The 16025-nt window shown below is 36.2% G+C and overlaps 1 protein-coding gene across 3 annotated transcripts in view; it reads right to left on the bottom strand.

The window, feature by feature from the left end:
* Positions 1-16025, bottom strand: part of LOC114648140 (synaptotagmin-2-like) — a 392683-nt gene that overhangs the window by 34412 nt on the left and 342246 nt on the right. For all 3 annotated transcript variants that reach the window (XM_051925469.1, XM_028796989.2, XM_051925470.1), the window contains one exon: positions 9774-9943. In XM_051925469.1, the coding sequence (XP_051781429.1) occupies positions 9774-9943 (170 nt within the window). The remainder of the gene's footprint in view (positions 1-9773; positions 9944-16025) is intronic.

Raw genomic sequence — 16025 nt, 5'->3', positions numbered from 1 at the left:
AACAGTACAGAATAAACTGTATAGTGCCTAGGGCAAGTACATTGATCATATGAATATAAATATATGGCATTACATACTGTATATACTGCATATTTGCATACATTATAAATTAAATTGCATAAATCTAAAATAAAACTACAAATGTATTACATATATGTATATTAGTATTTAAATTATTCATCCATCCATCCATTTACTGAAGCTCAACTACTGGACTGTGAGCCTACATACTTCACTTAAAGCAAGAACAAGCTCTCGACTGATGGCCAGCCTATCACAAGGCACAGATATACTTAATTATACCAGGCAAAACACTCAAGAACTTAAACACATGTGTCTGGGACTGAAAAAACTAGGACAAACTCAGGCTGAAAATCAAAGCCAGATCTCTAGAGCAATAAGGCAATGGAATTAACCATTTTGCCATCTACACTAAAGCTATTCATCCATTGCTTTTTGCTCAAGTAATGCATGAGTGAATGCAAAGCTAGAGTGGAGTATAATAAGTAGGGGGCGCTCAAAATCATACTGAGTACTCATACACTCTCTCACAGCAGGAGTACTGAACGTTTAGAGATACCTTGATTGAATAATTACAGCTTGTGAGAAGAAGTCCACACAAACACAGGTGACCATGCAAGCTCCATAAAGAAAGCAGCCCAGCCTGGAATCAAGCCTCTGTAAGGCAGTAAAGCACTACTATGCTAATGTTTATTTATAGAATGTATAAACAATTTAATAGAAATGCATCAAGCACCAGGCTTCAGTTTTTTGCTCAGTCAGTAGAACGTTCAACCCTTTTTAAAGGAGTCTGGTGCCAAGAAGAGGTCAGGGTCTAATGCACTGTTCAGCACTATTCTTTCTCCAAAGAGCAGCCATCCACCCTTAGCATGCACCCTCCTCGGCATCATGCAATGCAATGTCAAGCTTGAACTTTTCTTTGTCCACTATGAACATGGGATAAAGTGTTGTTTGAAATTAGACAGAGTAGCACTTAGTATCGATATCCAGGAAGACAAACATTAAAGATGACTACAGTCCATGAATCATAGCAGCCTAAATACCATGCACTTTCACATCTACAGAAGGAAGCCACCCTGCTGGCTTTGATCCTTCTTTGCTGCATTTCCAGACTTGTGATATGCTAATTAAAACAGTTACCTGTGGCCTGTGAGCCTTGATCAGGGCTTTTGAGAACTTTAAGCTGAATTAGAAGGGATACATGTTTTCAACTGATTGTTTTTTTGCTTTTTAATTTGATTTCAGATTATTTTTTATATATATATAAATAACATGATAAGTACCCAGCAGCTTAAATTTCTGTTACTCCCTTAGCTCCAGGCTATAAAACTAGCAAAAGCCTTTCCTCATCTGAGTAGCAAGTGACTGGTAAACACCTACCGTAACACCGCATGTCCAGGAGATTCAAGATACACAGCAGACAGATAGACACAGAGTTGGAGAGGAGAGCAGAGAGAGAGGAAAATATTGAACTCACAGACACCAGAAATACAACAAGCAATCAGCAACACTGTTGGAGCATGCAGGGGAAATGATAGACTCTGCTAGACCTTGGAACCAATTACTGGGATATGGATTGTCTAGAGATGGGGTAAAAAAACAAGAAACGGTAAAAGTGACAGCTGCAGTACTGTAACTTCTTTGAACTTTCAACATGTCTTATGAGTATAATTCCAAATTTTACTTGTAAAGCATTCAGGTACAATTCTGCAGGGAAAGGGGCACTTGCAGTATAGTGAGACTGATACAATGTCTACTCATGTGCAGTCTTAAAAAAATCGCAGCATGTAGGTCTGGGAGCATCATTTTGCAAAAGCAGATAGACTGCAGAGAATGCCACATCCAAGACCAAAGATGAAAATGACAAGTGGAATGTTATTCTCCAGGAAAGAACAAAATACAAAACATTTGCAGTTCTACATAAGGCCCATTAGGAAAGAACAGAATGGAGGTAAAAATAATTCACAGTGGTCACCATCCAACTTGACACAGTTTAAGTACAGACTCACCTGGCAGAGTGAGAGCTGGTAGAAACTGACCTTTAAAGACCTAATAATAACTCAAGAGTAGCTGAATTTTTACTTACAATAAATTTAGAAGGATCAGTAACACATACTTTCACCTTGAAGATGCAGTTTTGGTGACAATCTTTAACAAAATTCAATTAAAAAGACCATGTAAATCATTTAAATCGCATATTGTAGCAAACGAATGTGAAATTACAAGTGGATTCATAGTTTTTACATGGTGTCTTGGAGACAGAAGTAAGTTTCTACCTTTACAAATTAAGAATTTTGCTTATTGTACATTGGCGGATCTAAGCATTTTGTGGACTGAGAAACATTTCCTTAAACATTACTGAAACCAAAGAACTAAATGCAGGATTGTCTAGGGTGGGCAGGGGTCTCTTGGACCCCCAAATAATACTTTGGGCCACCTGAAAGCTAGAAAAACCAACTTGAGGGGGATCTGTCCCTAAAAATAAAATTTACAAACATATGATGGTGTTAAAAATCATTTAGTGGACATTACATCATGAGAAAATATTGTAGCCTGAAGAGGATTTGAAAAAGATGGCATAGACTTTCAGAGAAAAATAATAAAATAGGAGCCCCACAGACATCATTAATGATGGCTTTGGTCCCAGTGATACTAAAAGTGTGACAGTGAACTGTATTAAGAAATGGAGGCTGCTAATACTGAGACAGTGGCAAGGTTTGGATTTCCAGGGAGGTGCTGTTTTATACTATTATAATCAAAATGAAATGCTTTAGCCATCTGTGCACTTAACTAACTTAACTAACAGACCCTGTGTCAGGTTGGCAAATTGGTTCACCACATGCAATTACCTTAATCCACATGATGAAACAGAGATTTCAGAGTTTCTTATGTGTCTTGAACAGTACAAGGTACAAGGTGGCCTTTATCTGCAGATTGCATATTCATGCACATGATGCAATTCGTCTACTTAATATACACATACTAGCCAACCCACGGCGTAGCATATGCCGCATAATTATGTATTGATGGGTGAATACTTCCTGAAAGACACAGTTGTCCAAATGGGGTGGGTTTGAGGATACGACTGTGGCTGAATGAAAAGATGGAACTCTGGAGAGGGCAACATACAATTGTCCGTGACTGACAATTGGAGGACCGCTCATTCAGCGATTCACATCTGCGACAAACAAACTGTTTTACACACTGCATACAGCGATTCACATCTGCGACAAACATGCTTCTTCTTAGATGGTCCTGCCACATCCACCCTTGTTCTCGAAGCATACACAACGCCTGGTCATGTGCCCGCTCGCAAGAGCAACTCACGGAGACCCGCCCACCAACTCTAAGACCATGGCGTGTAAAACAGTTTGCGATGATGGATGCAGTTGTGCGTTGTAACCGAAAAGAATAATGAAAAGTCAACGTGGCTCAGAGGTGTATGTGGAGTGTAGCAGAGACGAACACGAATGACGCCCTGTTTTGTGAGTTGCTGCATCCAAGTTGGTAGGCGTGGCTCTGCGAGTTGTCGTCGTATCCAATGACGCCGTGTTTTGTGAGTTTTTGCGTCCGAGTTGGTGGCCGTGGCTCTGTGAGTTGTCGTCGTATCCAATGGTCTTAGAGTTGGTGGGCGTGGCTCTGTCCTGCGTGCTCCATGGGTGTCTTGCTCGCTGGCAGCTTAGTGAATTATATATATATAGATTCTAAGTGATGGAATTATCTTAGATCATTTATTTTATAATAATTATGCTGACAAGCTTCGCCCAGAAAATTTTGTAAGACAGTCAGGTGCATCAGAAGTAATATCTAACTCAATACTTTAATACAATATTTGACAGTTTAGTTGTTAATATAATTGTCAGGCGGTGTGGTGTAGTGGTTAAGGCTTCAGACGCTGAGGTTGTAGGATCAAATCCCACTACTAACATTGGATTGGATAAAGATGTCAGTCAAATAAGAAGTAATGATATTATTAGGTTACTGGAGCTGCTTACTCTTGAACATACTATACACAAGTGTCTATGGGTAAAACACTCCTGCATTATATCAATTCCTGATTTTCCTACTGATTTGGCTTTTAAAGATGGTCATTACACAACAGACCTTTACAGGACACTGTATTCTTTTGATTTGAAATGGGTAATCAGAAGGAATAATGTGGAATTTGAGTATATGTTATTATCATTATTACAGGGCTAGGTGATATGGACTTAAATTGATATTGTGATTACTTTGAACCAAAATGTGATATTTGATATGTTCTTAAAACAACTTAAATATTGAAGATCAATTCCATAGACATGTATATACACATTTTTTATATAAAGTCTAAAAAATGGTATATTTTCTCACAACAATATGAAACATTAGTAAAGGAAAGTTTTTTTTTTCTTTTTTAAATGATAGCACTTTCATGAATAGCTATGCTTTAAAGAAACAGCTCAAATAATAAGTATTTTCAACCATTTTAGTTTATTGTCACCACTACTTATATATGAGTTTCTCTTGAATTTATTGCATCTGTGTCTGCCAATAAGTAAATGTCACTCTTTCTGTCTGGCTGTTTTACATAAGGTAAAGACAAAGCTCTTGCTTCATTACCGCACTAAGCACTGATCATAATAGTTGTGCATGTGCATATTATACATGTACTGTCTTATGATTAACATCATTTGTAATGACTCCAAATTATGTATTTGCATATTTGTGCTTTCTGTAACAGCCTAACTCAAACTCAGGCCTAATGACACCCTAGGCAGGTAGTAGGAGGCTATCACTATGACTTTGAGCTGGAAGCATCAAAGTGTGCTTGGTATTTGAGAGTTTGCAAACTTTTAATTTGTGATTCTATAACAGCTTTAGATGTAACTAATTTCATATTATACGAACATGAAGAAAGCAAGCTGCTCACATGAAAAGATGGCCAAGCCACTTCAGTCCTTCGCTCTCCAAAATAATATTACCAAAATATTAATGCACAAATTGGAGTTACACTATAAGCCAAAAGTGGATTTGCTCTATTATCCCTATAAACAAGATGAAAGAACATTATAATGATGTCTGTGTTTTTTTTCCTTTCTTTCTTAATTTAATTAGAATTTTTGATAAGGCTAGCATTATTTTATGGCTCCTGACTGTAATATTTTATAAGCCATAAAGCCATTCCCTTTTACTTTTTCCATATTCATTTCTTACACTTTATCACTATGTTTTCAGAGAATGGAAAAAGATAAAAGCTGGTTTAATTAAAATTGCATAGATTCAAAAGTCACTCATATAAGGCTGACCCAAATTATTATTTCACTGAGAATCTGCATAGCTGGGCCAGAGGGCTAAAATGTAGAAAAGAACTATTATCTTCAAGAGATTAAATGAGTTATTTTCATTTATAATAAAAATAAATTATCCTTGTCTGGTCTTATATTTTGCAGTATATGGGTTGTGCTCACTTTGACATCAGTTAACTGTTTCTTCTCTTATCAGTCACCAAGGGTTGAGGTGCTACCCTGATCTTTCATTAATAAAAGTGCTGAGTTTTCCATGATGCTCTTTGTATCCTTAAACATTGCATATCACATAATTTGTTGTCACCTCACGTGCAAAAAAAGACAGGAGCAGGGGCAAACCTTGCAATGTTTATAGATGCAGTTGGCGTGCATTAAGCCAGCTAACTATTGGAGAAATCCCTTAGCTAATACATGACAGACAGCACTAGGGTGTCAGCAAGATGATGGCCAGGAAAGAAAGTATCCTTGTTTCTAATTCCTCAGCACTGAATTCCATTACAATTCATTTCACATGCAGCAAAATAATTATGAGGGATCCTCATTAGCTTGAACATTATTACATTTGATGCAACCTTCAAAAAATGTAAAATATTAAAACTGCCAATTAAAGCAACCAGTGAAACATTCGACTGAGCAAAATGCTTGGTTAAAAATGTATTTAAAAAAGAAGGAAAAAATGAATTCTAAGATATTCAGTCATGGTTTTATTTTCAAAAGCCTGAAAAAAGCAAAATGGTTTGAATTATTAATCTTCTGTAATCCACATAAAAAAGATGTACTGTTCTGCAAAGTCTATCATTTCTCACACAAGCCCCAAAGCGCAAGCAAATACGACACTCACATTTTTCATAAATACAGATGATAAAAACACCAAGCAGTAAGAGTACATTGACATATTTCTTTTTTTGAAAATTGCTCATTTGCTTATTACTAAAGTAGTTGCTGAAACTTTAATAATCTATGAATTTTAAAACATGTTAATTTACTTCTCATCATGAATGTCAGCATTCTAATTGCCAGCTTTGCACTTCTGAACTGGCTTTCTTTAATTATGAACTTTTCTGAGTTTTTGTGGGGTTCAATACATATTACATGCAAATGCTCTCCATCACCCACATAACGATCGCTCTGCTGATGAATAACTAACCCGTTTCTGGACCTCTTAACATTTGCAGTAATAAACAGAGCTGTACGTTTCTTAAATTATTGTAGAGTGCTTTTGATAAAGAGTTACTCTGCACTTTATATTTGGAGTTGGAGAGTTGCTGGTGTTTGCATTAAATAATGCAAAGGTTTCGTGAGTAATACATTTCTCAGGTAGCAAATAATATAGTAAATATGACTGAAGCAAGCATGTAGGCAGGTCTCGTGGCAGAATAATATTTTAGTTCCTAGTTTCAATGAAGCTGTAAATTACTATTTAAATTTTGTTTTCTCTTTCATAGTTACCTATTCCAACTAAAGTTAGATTAGCCATGATTTAAACTTTTTGTCCATCCTGAGAATGCAGTCAGACATTACTAAAGAGAAACCTTGCATGAAATTGCACTACCTGTGTATGTTGCTTTTTTTTTTCAATTATTACTATTTAACTTCTGCCGGTGTAAGATTTTAAGCGTAAATGCATCCTTTAGTGTAAATTGTGTACCCAGGTGCCTTGCAGGAAACATTAGTAGGTATTAAAAGGGTACTGTTAAATGTCCATACTGAACTTAAGCCAATATTATTTAGAATGGATCTAGATTCTGCTGTAGATCACACCACACTGGAATATATTAAAAATGTCCAGCCACATCCTTGCAGGCCAGAGGAGACCATACTCATATTTTTCCTGTGTTTCTTCAGTTCTGCACAGCATATTGTGGGAAGGATACACCTTTGAAGATCTCAATTATTTACAACAAAGAGAAAGACTGAAATGACTGAAGAATAAAGAAAAAAATCAGAGTGAAATAATGAACATAGAAGCCCTACTCAAAAACGGATAGACAAGAAACAACAGAATGAAACCAAAGTTGAAATGGCTTTACTGTACTAATAGCAGCCGTTATCTCAACTGGTGTGATGCAGAAATATTTAAGACACTTTTCAGGACAGGAATCATGCACTGAAGTGGAGGTGCATGACCAGCCCCATAATTATTAATCCTATTTTTGGGGTGTGCCTTTGCTTCACTGTTTCAATGGCTGTCTATTTACGGGTAGCCGGTAAAGATTAACACACTAGTTCAAAATGAGGTGGGTCTGTGATGGTCAATTAGGGTTTTATTATTTTTATTTTTATATGCACATACATGCTCAGTGTGTTTTCTGGAGAATCCTTTGAGCATTTGTTTATGTAATAAAACATTTTTCATTTATAGTCATGATGTTTTCCTATTTGTCCTGACAATAGAATTATTGAGTGAAGCCACATTTTTCAATTTTACAAAAAAGCTCACCTGCCTGACCAGTTTAAATTGTGGCTAATAGAACGTTATTGAAACAATAGTTTTAAAACTTACAGAATGCATGAAATTTAAAGTTCCTGGTACCAATAAACATTATTCCTAGCATGCAAACCTACAGTAAGTATGCATTTGACTGTATTCCTATAATGTAGGAAGTGATATCCTTCGCATCTTCTATAACTCTGTGATGGCCAGTGCGATTTTCTATGCGGTGGTGTGCTAGGCTGGTAACATCACTTCAGGAGAGGCCCACAGAATCAAGAAGCTAATTAAACAGGTAGGCTCTGTTATGGAACACACTCTGGATCCCCAGAGAGAGAGTAGCCACAGAGAGAATTAAAACAAAACTGAGTACCATTATGAACAATACTGCACATCCTCTCTCTGACACACTAACACTGAGGAATTTCAGGCCATGAATCATTCAGCAGAAGTTTCTCAAGAAAAGCTACTGGGGCTCCAGCAATACATCTGCATAATGCCTCACTGTGACTGTGACTGGGATTTAGTCATTCTGGTTTATGCTCAGACTATAGTGTGTTTGTGTATATTTATCTATTTAACTATCTATCCATGTGTATATTTATTTATTTAAAGAGTTAAACCAAGAAAGTTATAGATTCAAGATAATTAGATAGACACATTCTGGGATAGGAAACTTTGATCTCAGAAGCAGGATATCAAGAATAAAGAAGGGCAATGGCCATAAAAACAAGATAGCACATGATGAATGACATCATCTATGAACAAATCAAAAACCTCTAATTGTCATCTTGCGTTTGTTATCATCACAATAAAAATATTAAAACCATATATAAAAATATGAAATGTCTGAATTTATAAAAAAAAAGGATTCTACAAAGATAAAAAGCTGAGATTCATGACAGACCCATTAATGTTCATTCTCAGTCATCATTATTTCTAACATGTAATGTAAAGTTTCACAGCAGGCATAGACTACACAATGCCCTGTGTTTTGCTCTCTTCTTAATCTCTCATCTTTACTTTGTTGTGACCACTTCTCACTAATATATTCAGACTCATTTTGTAAAATCTCAGTGTTACTTTTGCAGTTGCACATATAAAAAGCAACTTGATTGTCTTGATAATTAGAAAGTAACCTGGCAAAAAACTAATATGAACTACACCCAGTATGTTGAAGAGGAATCACAGAAGTTTGTTGATTCATTCCACTTTGTCAGAGTCCCAGCAAAGTGGAATATGTCATTTTAAAAACACTTTGGATGAACATTTTTCAGACAAGAAGTGGATGCATTTTGTAAGTTTTAAAGATTATGTTTCACATTCAGAATGATATATTTTTGTCTACAATAATAAGTTATTCAACGAGATGATGCATTTATTAGAAACTTATTGAAACAGCTTCATTTAACATAGCAAGTGTCTGCAGCAAATAAGAAAAATCCTCATCTGTGAATACATTACTTTAACTTACTGTAAAGGATCTTCAGATTATCTTGTACCATTTGCAAAACATGTTTCACTGGACTTCACTTGATTAAGGTGAAGTCCAGAGATTGTATTTAAGGAAATGTGCTGACTTTCTTATTTAAGACTGTAGTAAACTGGACTTTGAATACCAGTTTTACATTTTTACCCTCTGAACTTCTGAACAAAATGCACTGTAATGAGAACTGCATGTAAAGAAGAGATAATTTTATAAGCTTCCCGATTATCACTGTTTTGCCATTTGGATGTTTTTCAGTTGTGACAGAGATCAAGTGGCTGTACATTTTATCTTGTATAAACTCTACAAGCAGACTATGTGAGTTATGGCTTTACTAGTCCAGTTAGGAGTATTCTTGATTAAGCAGCTTAATTAAAATGAACAGGGTATTGCTTTCTCTCACACTGAAAATAAAGTACTGGTGTTATTCCCTGTCTCAGAAAGTGGATATTTTTATTAGACTAGTAATTGTTTCATATGCTGTAAATAAAATTAGAAACAAGTATGGACTAAAGATAGCTTATTAGACGACATTCACACACAGTACCTGGCCATCCCCTTTCATGTTCTTCAAGTTAAGGGCTCCTTTCATGCCTTTTCCCTTTTCTTTCTTGTTCTTCTTCTTCTTGCAACAACACTTTTTGCAGATGCAGAAGCAGCAGGTGATGACGAGAAGCCCCACCACTACAGCCAAAGCAATGATAGCCCATTGTGGCACTGCATATCCAGGGAAGAAAGACATGAATAGAAAGGCTTGGTGAAAGAAGGTTGAAGTGGAAACAGGTCATGGAAGCCTCCTAATATTACAACAAAACACATCTTATACAATCAGTTTTAACTGCTAATTCTTTACTTGCTAATTTTATCTGCAGTAATTTTGAGGTACCTCTGGACTATTTGTCTTTTCAGTGGAATCCAAGACATGATGCCATTAAAACAAGCACAGCTTGCTTAAGTAATGACCACTATTGCTGTAACGGTGGAGATAACGTACAACAGTAGCCTTTTACAGGTAAATAACAAGATCTGCAGGCAACAATGTCATAAAAACTTCTTAAACCAAAACAGTAATTGAGCAATTAAGTAACAAACTGGGTAGATAAAAAAATACACTTAAGTGAATACACTTATTTCAGCACAGGTGACAGACTCGAGAGCCTGTAACTGCTAGCAACCAATTCTGGGGAACACATGCATGCTATAAAAAATTTCTAAGACTTTTTAAAATAATATAAAATAATGAAAAAAACAACAACATACTACAAGAATCTTAATACTTTAAAAAAAATAATGTATTATTGTTAATAACAAATTGAATAAAACATCTGTAGACTTTTGGGTGAAATACATGAATGGCAGTTTTATAATGGACAAGCCAAGATTGGAATGGGCAGCTATCTAATGCTGGGCATTCTTACCCACAATTCCATACTTACTCAGGGAGGCCCAGTTTTAAATTTGTCAATAAACCAGAGACGAGTTTGTTGTTTAATTTTTTTTTTAGATCATATACCCTAAACATATTTTTGGATCTTGGTTAGATTTCTCATTACTTACAAAAAAGTAAATAAATATGCTATATAGTTACTTATTATAAAATCAGTAACGGCGGACTGCACGATAATGTGCAGTGAATACACTTGACCTATAGTTTTCATACTCTTTCTCTGTACGTTTAGCATTCATTTGCTCAGAGGTTGATGCACTTGCTGCTTTGTGAGCAGCTTGTTTTCTCCAATCTAGTGGCCCGCTTCTTCTCTTGTTTTGTCGGCATCTTTTCGTGTTAAAACTGATTAAGTCAGGTTTTTGTGTTGCAATTACTTAGTATGTTTTTCTTAATTTTTCACTTAAGCTGGCACTTAAGTCTTCAATCTGCCTCAAGAATGATTTAAGATATGAAGAGGTAGAGGAAGTGACGGCGAAGGTGGTAGGGATGAGAACAGCGCCTGTACACATGCGCCGCATGACTGCCCTGCTGACTGCTGCCGAGAGTTGATTCTACAGTAAAAAAAATAAAAATAAAAAGAGTAATAAAAATCATCACCCCGAAAGTGGACAGTAGAGGTCACGTAGTATATGTGTACCAAATTTCTGGTCAATAGTTCAAACGGCTTGCAAGCTACAGGTGATTTAAAATCCTGGACAGACAAACGGACAGCCATAGTAGCGTATTATGTAAGAACATGCAATACATTACAAACAGTGTGCTACTTTTGCATTGCTTTTTCTTCTAATGTATAAAACTGCACTTTTCTCTGGCCAGCATTTCTTATTGAAGCCAGTGCTTGAACGAGTGTACTAACTTTATTTCATTTTTCACCTCAGTATAACATCAGTAAATGGCAGCATGTACCACTCTAACCTTAAGAGCACATCTAACCCCGCTCTCCAATTTAATTTACAAATAATATCCCAATTGAAACTCTGGGAGGCAACCCTCAATCTTTCTCCGCCCTCCAATCTAATGTATGTTTGTCAAGGGAAAAGTGTGAGAGGGAGCTCAAGAAATTCTGAAATTAAGAAATTCTGTAAAATTAAGAAAAGCATTGTGAGGAAGACCGAGGATCAAGAAAATTACTGGCACTTACTTTATTTCCACTTCAGGTGCTAGTTAAATTCTAAGCCCAGACATGAACCGTCTTGTGTTTTATAAATATGTCTAGTTCCTAATGTACTGTGAAGTAAACAACATTAATCACCTTTTGACATTCTCAACCTTATGAACACTAGCCGCTGAGCCACCAGATCATACAGTTTCAACATATCTCTAACAAATTGATGGATGAAAACTAAGCATATACTTTATCAATTGATTTCTTTTTATTGGATTGCATGCAGCATAGTCCTTTATGCTTGGCTGTGTGATTGAGGCCTGTGAAGGTCAGTATCGTCCACCACATATTGCCTTACACCCAGTGCTGCTGCAATGATCACTACACTCCCTGTGACCCTAAACTGGGTGGATTAAATTTACCTTTCAGCACATGCAGGATTATATGTATACTTATAACTGTTTTTTCACTTGATTGCAAGCTGTTTTTTTTTTTTTTTTGGAGTGTCTGGAATAAGCGTCCATAGTTATGAAGTAACACATATCTTTTTCTTTGTTTTTTTGTTTAAGTAACACAGGTATTTTACTTCAGAAAAATAAGCATTGCGTTACGATACTTGGTACTTTTAAAAATGATCTGACTGCATATCGCAAATTACTTTTAGCATGTTATCCTGAACACTGACTGAAACTATGAGACAACAGTGACCATCCAGTCATTCTAGAAGAAACCTGATTGTTAAAATAAGATAATTGGAATGAACAATTTTTTAATGACATTTTGATCCCAGTAATCCTTTTTAATAGAGTCACTGTAGTAATCTTCTGCTGCACAGTGATTGCAAAGACATTGCTGAAGTCAGGCATTTTTAAATTCATCCAACCAAAACATATTTAATTCATTCTAGGTACCCACACTCTAACACACTGTAGTAGATTTGTTTGGTTATTGAAATTTTAATATGCCCTAGTTATAGTGTAAACAGCCACAGGACCTCTGAGATTATTGTAGTTAAGATCAATTTTAACTACTTTACCATTTGCAAAATTAATTACTGTCAATTGTTCAAAGCTCCTTTGGGGTAAAGTAGTCATTTCATTGAGCATATGTTGGAAGAGGCAATTGAAGGTGAAATTAGACTGGAAATGCACATATAGACTGCACATTTGGAATTTACATATCATTATGTGGATAGGTTCTGGCTGCCATTTCTGTGAATGGGATTTAAGTAGCTTTGAGAATGTTATGTTGTGGTATGGCTATCATTGTATTGTGCAAAAGTACCAGCAGTATAGGATAAGGTGAGTTAGGATGGAAATTACACGATTACAGCAGAAATCTTGTAACCACGTCCTATACTATGTTCTGTATTTCTTCTGGTCATTATATTACAAAAAAAAGTACCTCTTGAAACTGTACAGGAGTGAGCTACCAACTACTCTAAAACCTAAGGTGTTCTGACCAGGGAAGAGTGAGACAGATTTATTTTATGAAAGGAATCAGGAGATGGACTTAGTTGATACATGGAGATCAAATATCATTAAACAATCCAAGACACATAGGTGCTCAGTTCCAAATTATAAATCAGAAATCAATACCGACACCAAAACTCAAAGTAAACTCGTGGTTGTAAATCCATCCATCCATCCATTTTCCAACCCGCTGAATCCGAACACAGGGTCACGGGGGTCTGCTGGAGCCTATCCCAGCCAACACAGGGCACAAGGCAGGAACCAATCCTGGGCAGGGTGCCAACCCACCACAGGTGGTTGTAAATAAGTGCTATATTTGTAGATTATAAGTTCAGAACAACAAAACACTTTTTCTTTAACATTCCTAAATCATGCATACTGTGAAGTATGGTTTTTAAGTGTCATGATGCTTCCTCAGCGCAACTCCTGGAGCCATGCCCTCTTAGCAACCATGTATAGTGTCATAGAAAATGGAAAAAAAAATGGCATCACAGCAAGGCAATAACATAACATTTAAAATAATTAAGAAATGTCTGGAGACAACAATATGCAAAATGTGTCTGGAGGAAAGAGGAGAGGGGGAAGATAAAGAGAGTGGAACTGGGGGTTGGAACTTTGATGGATTGGAGACGGTGACACTGAACAGAAAGCAGGAGACAGAACTGGAGGTGGCAGAGTTAAAGATGCTAAGATTTGCACTGGGTGTGACGAGGATGGACAGGATTAGAAATGAGTACATTAGAGAGTCAGCTCAAGTTGGACAGTTTGGAGACAAATTCAGAGAGGTGAGATTGGGTTGGTTTGGACATGTGCAGAGGAGAGATGTTGGGTATATTGGGTGAAGGATGCTAAGGATAGAGCTGCCAGTGAAGAGGAAAAGAGGAAGGCCTAAGAGAAGGTTTATGGATGTGGTGAGAGAGGACATGCAGGTGATGGGAGTGACAGAGCAAGATGCAGTGGACAGAAGGATATAGAACAAGATGATCCACTGTGGCCACCCCTAATGGGAGCAGCCAAAAGAAGAAGAAGAAGATGATGAAGAAGAAGAAACATTAAATTACAGGGTGAATCTCTGATGTAAACCCTCAAAACAAAAATGTATTTGATGCAAAGAAAACAAAACATTCAAATTAAATAATATAAGTGCATCAGGTAAGGTAATTTGTGTTTTCTATTAAATAAAATGGAGTTCTATATGTTAAAATGTTGTTGTGTATTATGGTTCTAGAGAATGACAACATGTTACGTGATGGTCAGACACACAAGTAAGAATCACATGATGCAAGGCAGGAGAGAGGCCTAGACTGGGAGTCAGTCCACTGCAGGGTTCACTCATCCACACACCCACACTCACACAGGGCCAGTCTGAAACTGCCAATTTACCTAAACCTAAAAAAAACCTGAAGGAAATGCGATTCAGACATGGAGGGTGTGTGAAAACTCAACATGGACAACGTCCTATACTTACAGCATACATATACAATATGTTGCATATATTAAGTGGTGCCAATTTTGTATATAAAATAGTTATACATTTCAATACTGTGAAAAATAATAAGCATACTGTTTATTATAAAATTGATTGATAAAGTGGTTGGCTATTACATACAGTTTATTATTAATGTCAAATACTCCCATCACAAATTTCTTTCCAAAAGTGCAAGAACACACTTGGCAGCAACCCAGTGAACCATCAACTACTTGACAGTCACAAATGTGTATTATTAATACCCTTATTTTAGGATTACTGTATACTGCATGAATAAATGTGTTCCCAACATTTATTTCACAAACATAAGCTGTTACTTTTGATTACCTGCCACTCACTTATTTCAACATGTTGCTCACGTACAGTATAGATGGTATGCACGACATTTGAACAAAAGCACTGCAGAGGGTATTATGGAAGTAAATATTTGCAACCTGTCAAGTTGTTTCTAGTTTTTTTGAAAAGCTGTCACATCTGTCACTTGTGTCCTTATGCATTTTTGTAAAAGTACAGAATTGATCAATACTTTTTTTTTCTTAGAGTACGAATAGTTTTTAGTGTACAGAATACCCTTATTAGAACCTTGCAGTGTATGAGCAATATTTATAGAATATAAACATTGAATGAATTGAGGTTTTTGTCAATATTATATACATATATTTAAAAAATAGTTTTTCCTTCTATTGACTGAACCTTCTTAATCCAGTTTGGTGTTATAAGGGACAGGCACCAATCTTAGTATCAGGCTCCTAATAGTTGTGTCATTTTCCTGATTTACATTATATATTTAACTGAAACTGAGCAATATTGATCAAAATACTAATTAAAAAGATGAGCCTGGGCCATAAACTCTTAATTCTCTCTCTTGTAAGTAACTTCATCCACCTCAGCACTGATGGCCTGGTTGCCATCTGTTTTAATGCGGTTATACCCATCAGTAGAGAAATGAGTATTACAGTATATATACATTTTAGCCATTCCATCATTAAGCAAATGGAGTAAAATCAAATGTACTATAGTAACTCATAAACGTTCTAAGATAAAGTAACATTTTCAGGTATTAAAAGATATTTAGCTAATTTTATTACATTAACATTTTTTTAATTCTTGTCACACATGAAGTTCACTGATTCTCTCTCTCAGTTCCTTGCAGATCATTCTCGGGAAATCCCGCCCAGTTCTGGGGCAACCAACAATGTCACTTCTGGTTCTGATTCTGATGACATCACATCCTCTGCGAGCATTTAAAAGCCACCATCTTAAGACAATAGTCAGTTCTATTTTGG

Source organism: Erpetoichthys calabaricus, chromosome 3, assembly GCF_900747795.2.
Source record: "Erpetoichthys calabaricus chromosome 3, fErpCal1.3, whole genome shotgun sequence".
Taxonomy (NCBI): Eukaryota; Metazoa; Chordata; class Cladistia; order Polypteriformes; family Polypteridae; genus Erpetoichthys; species Erpetoichthys calabaricus.
The sequence above is the reverse complement of the archived record's forward strand: the minus strand, read 5'-3'. Positions and strand labels throughout refer to the sequence as shown.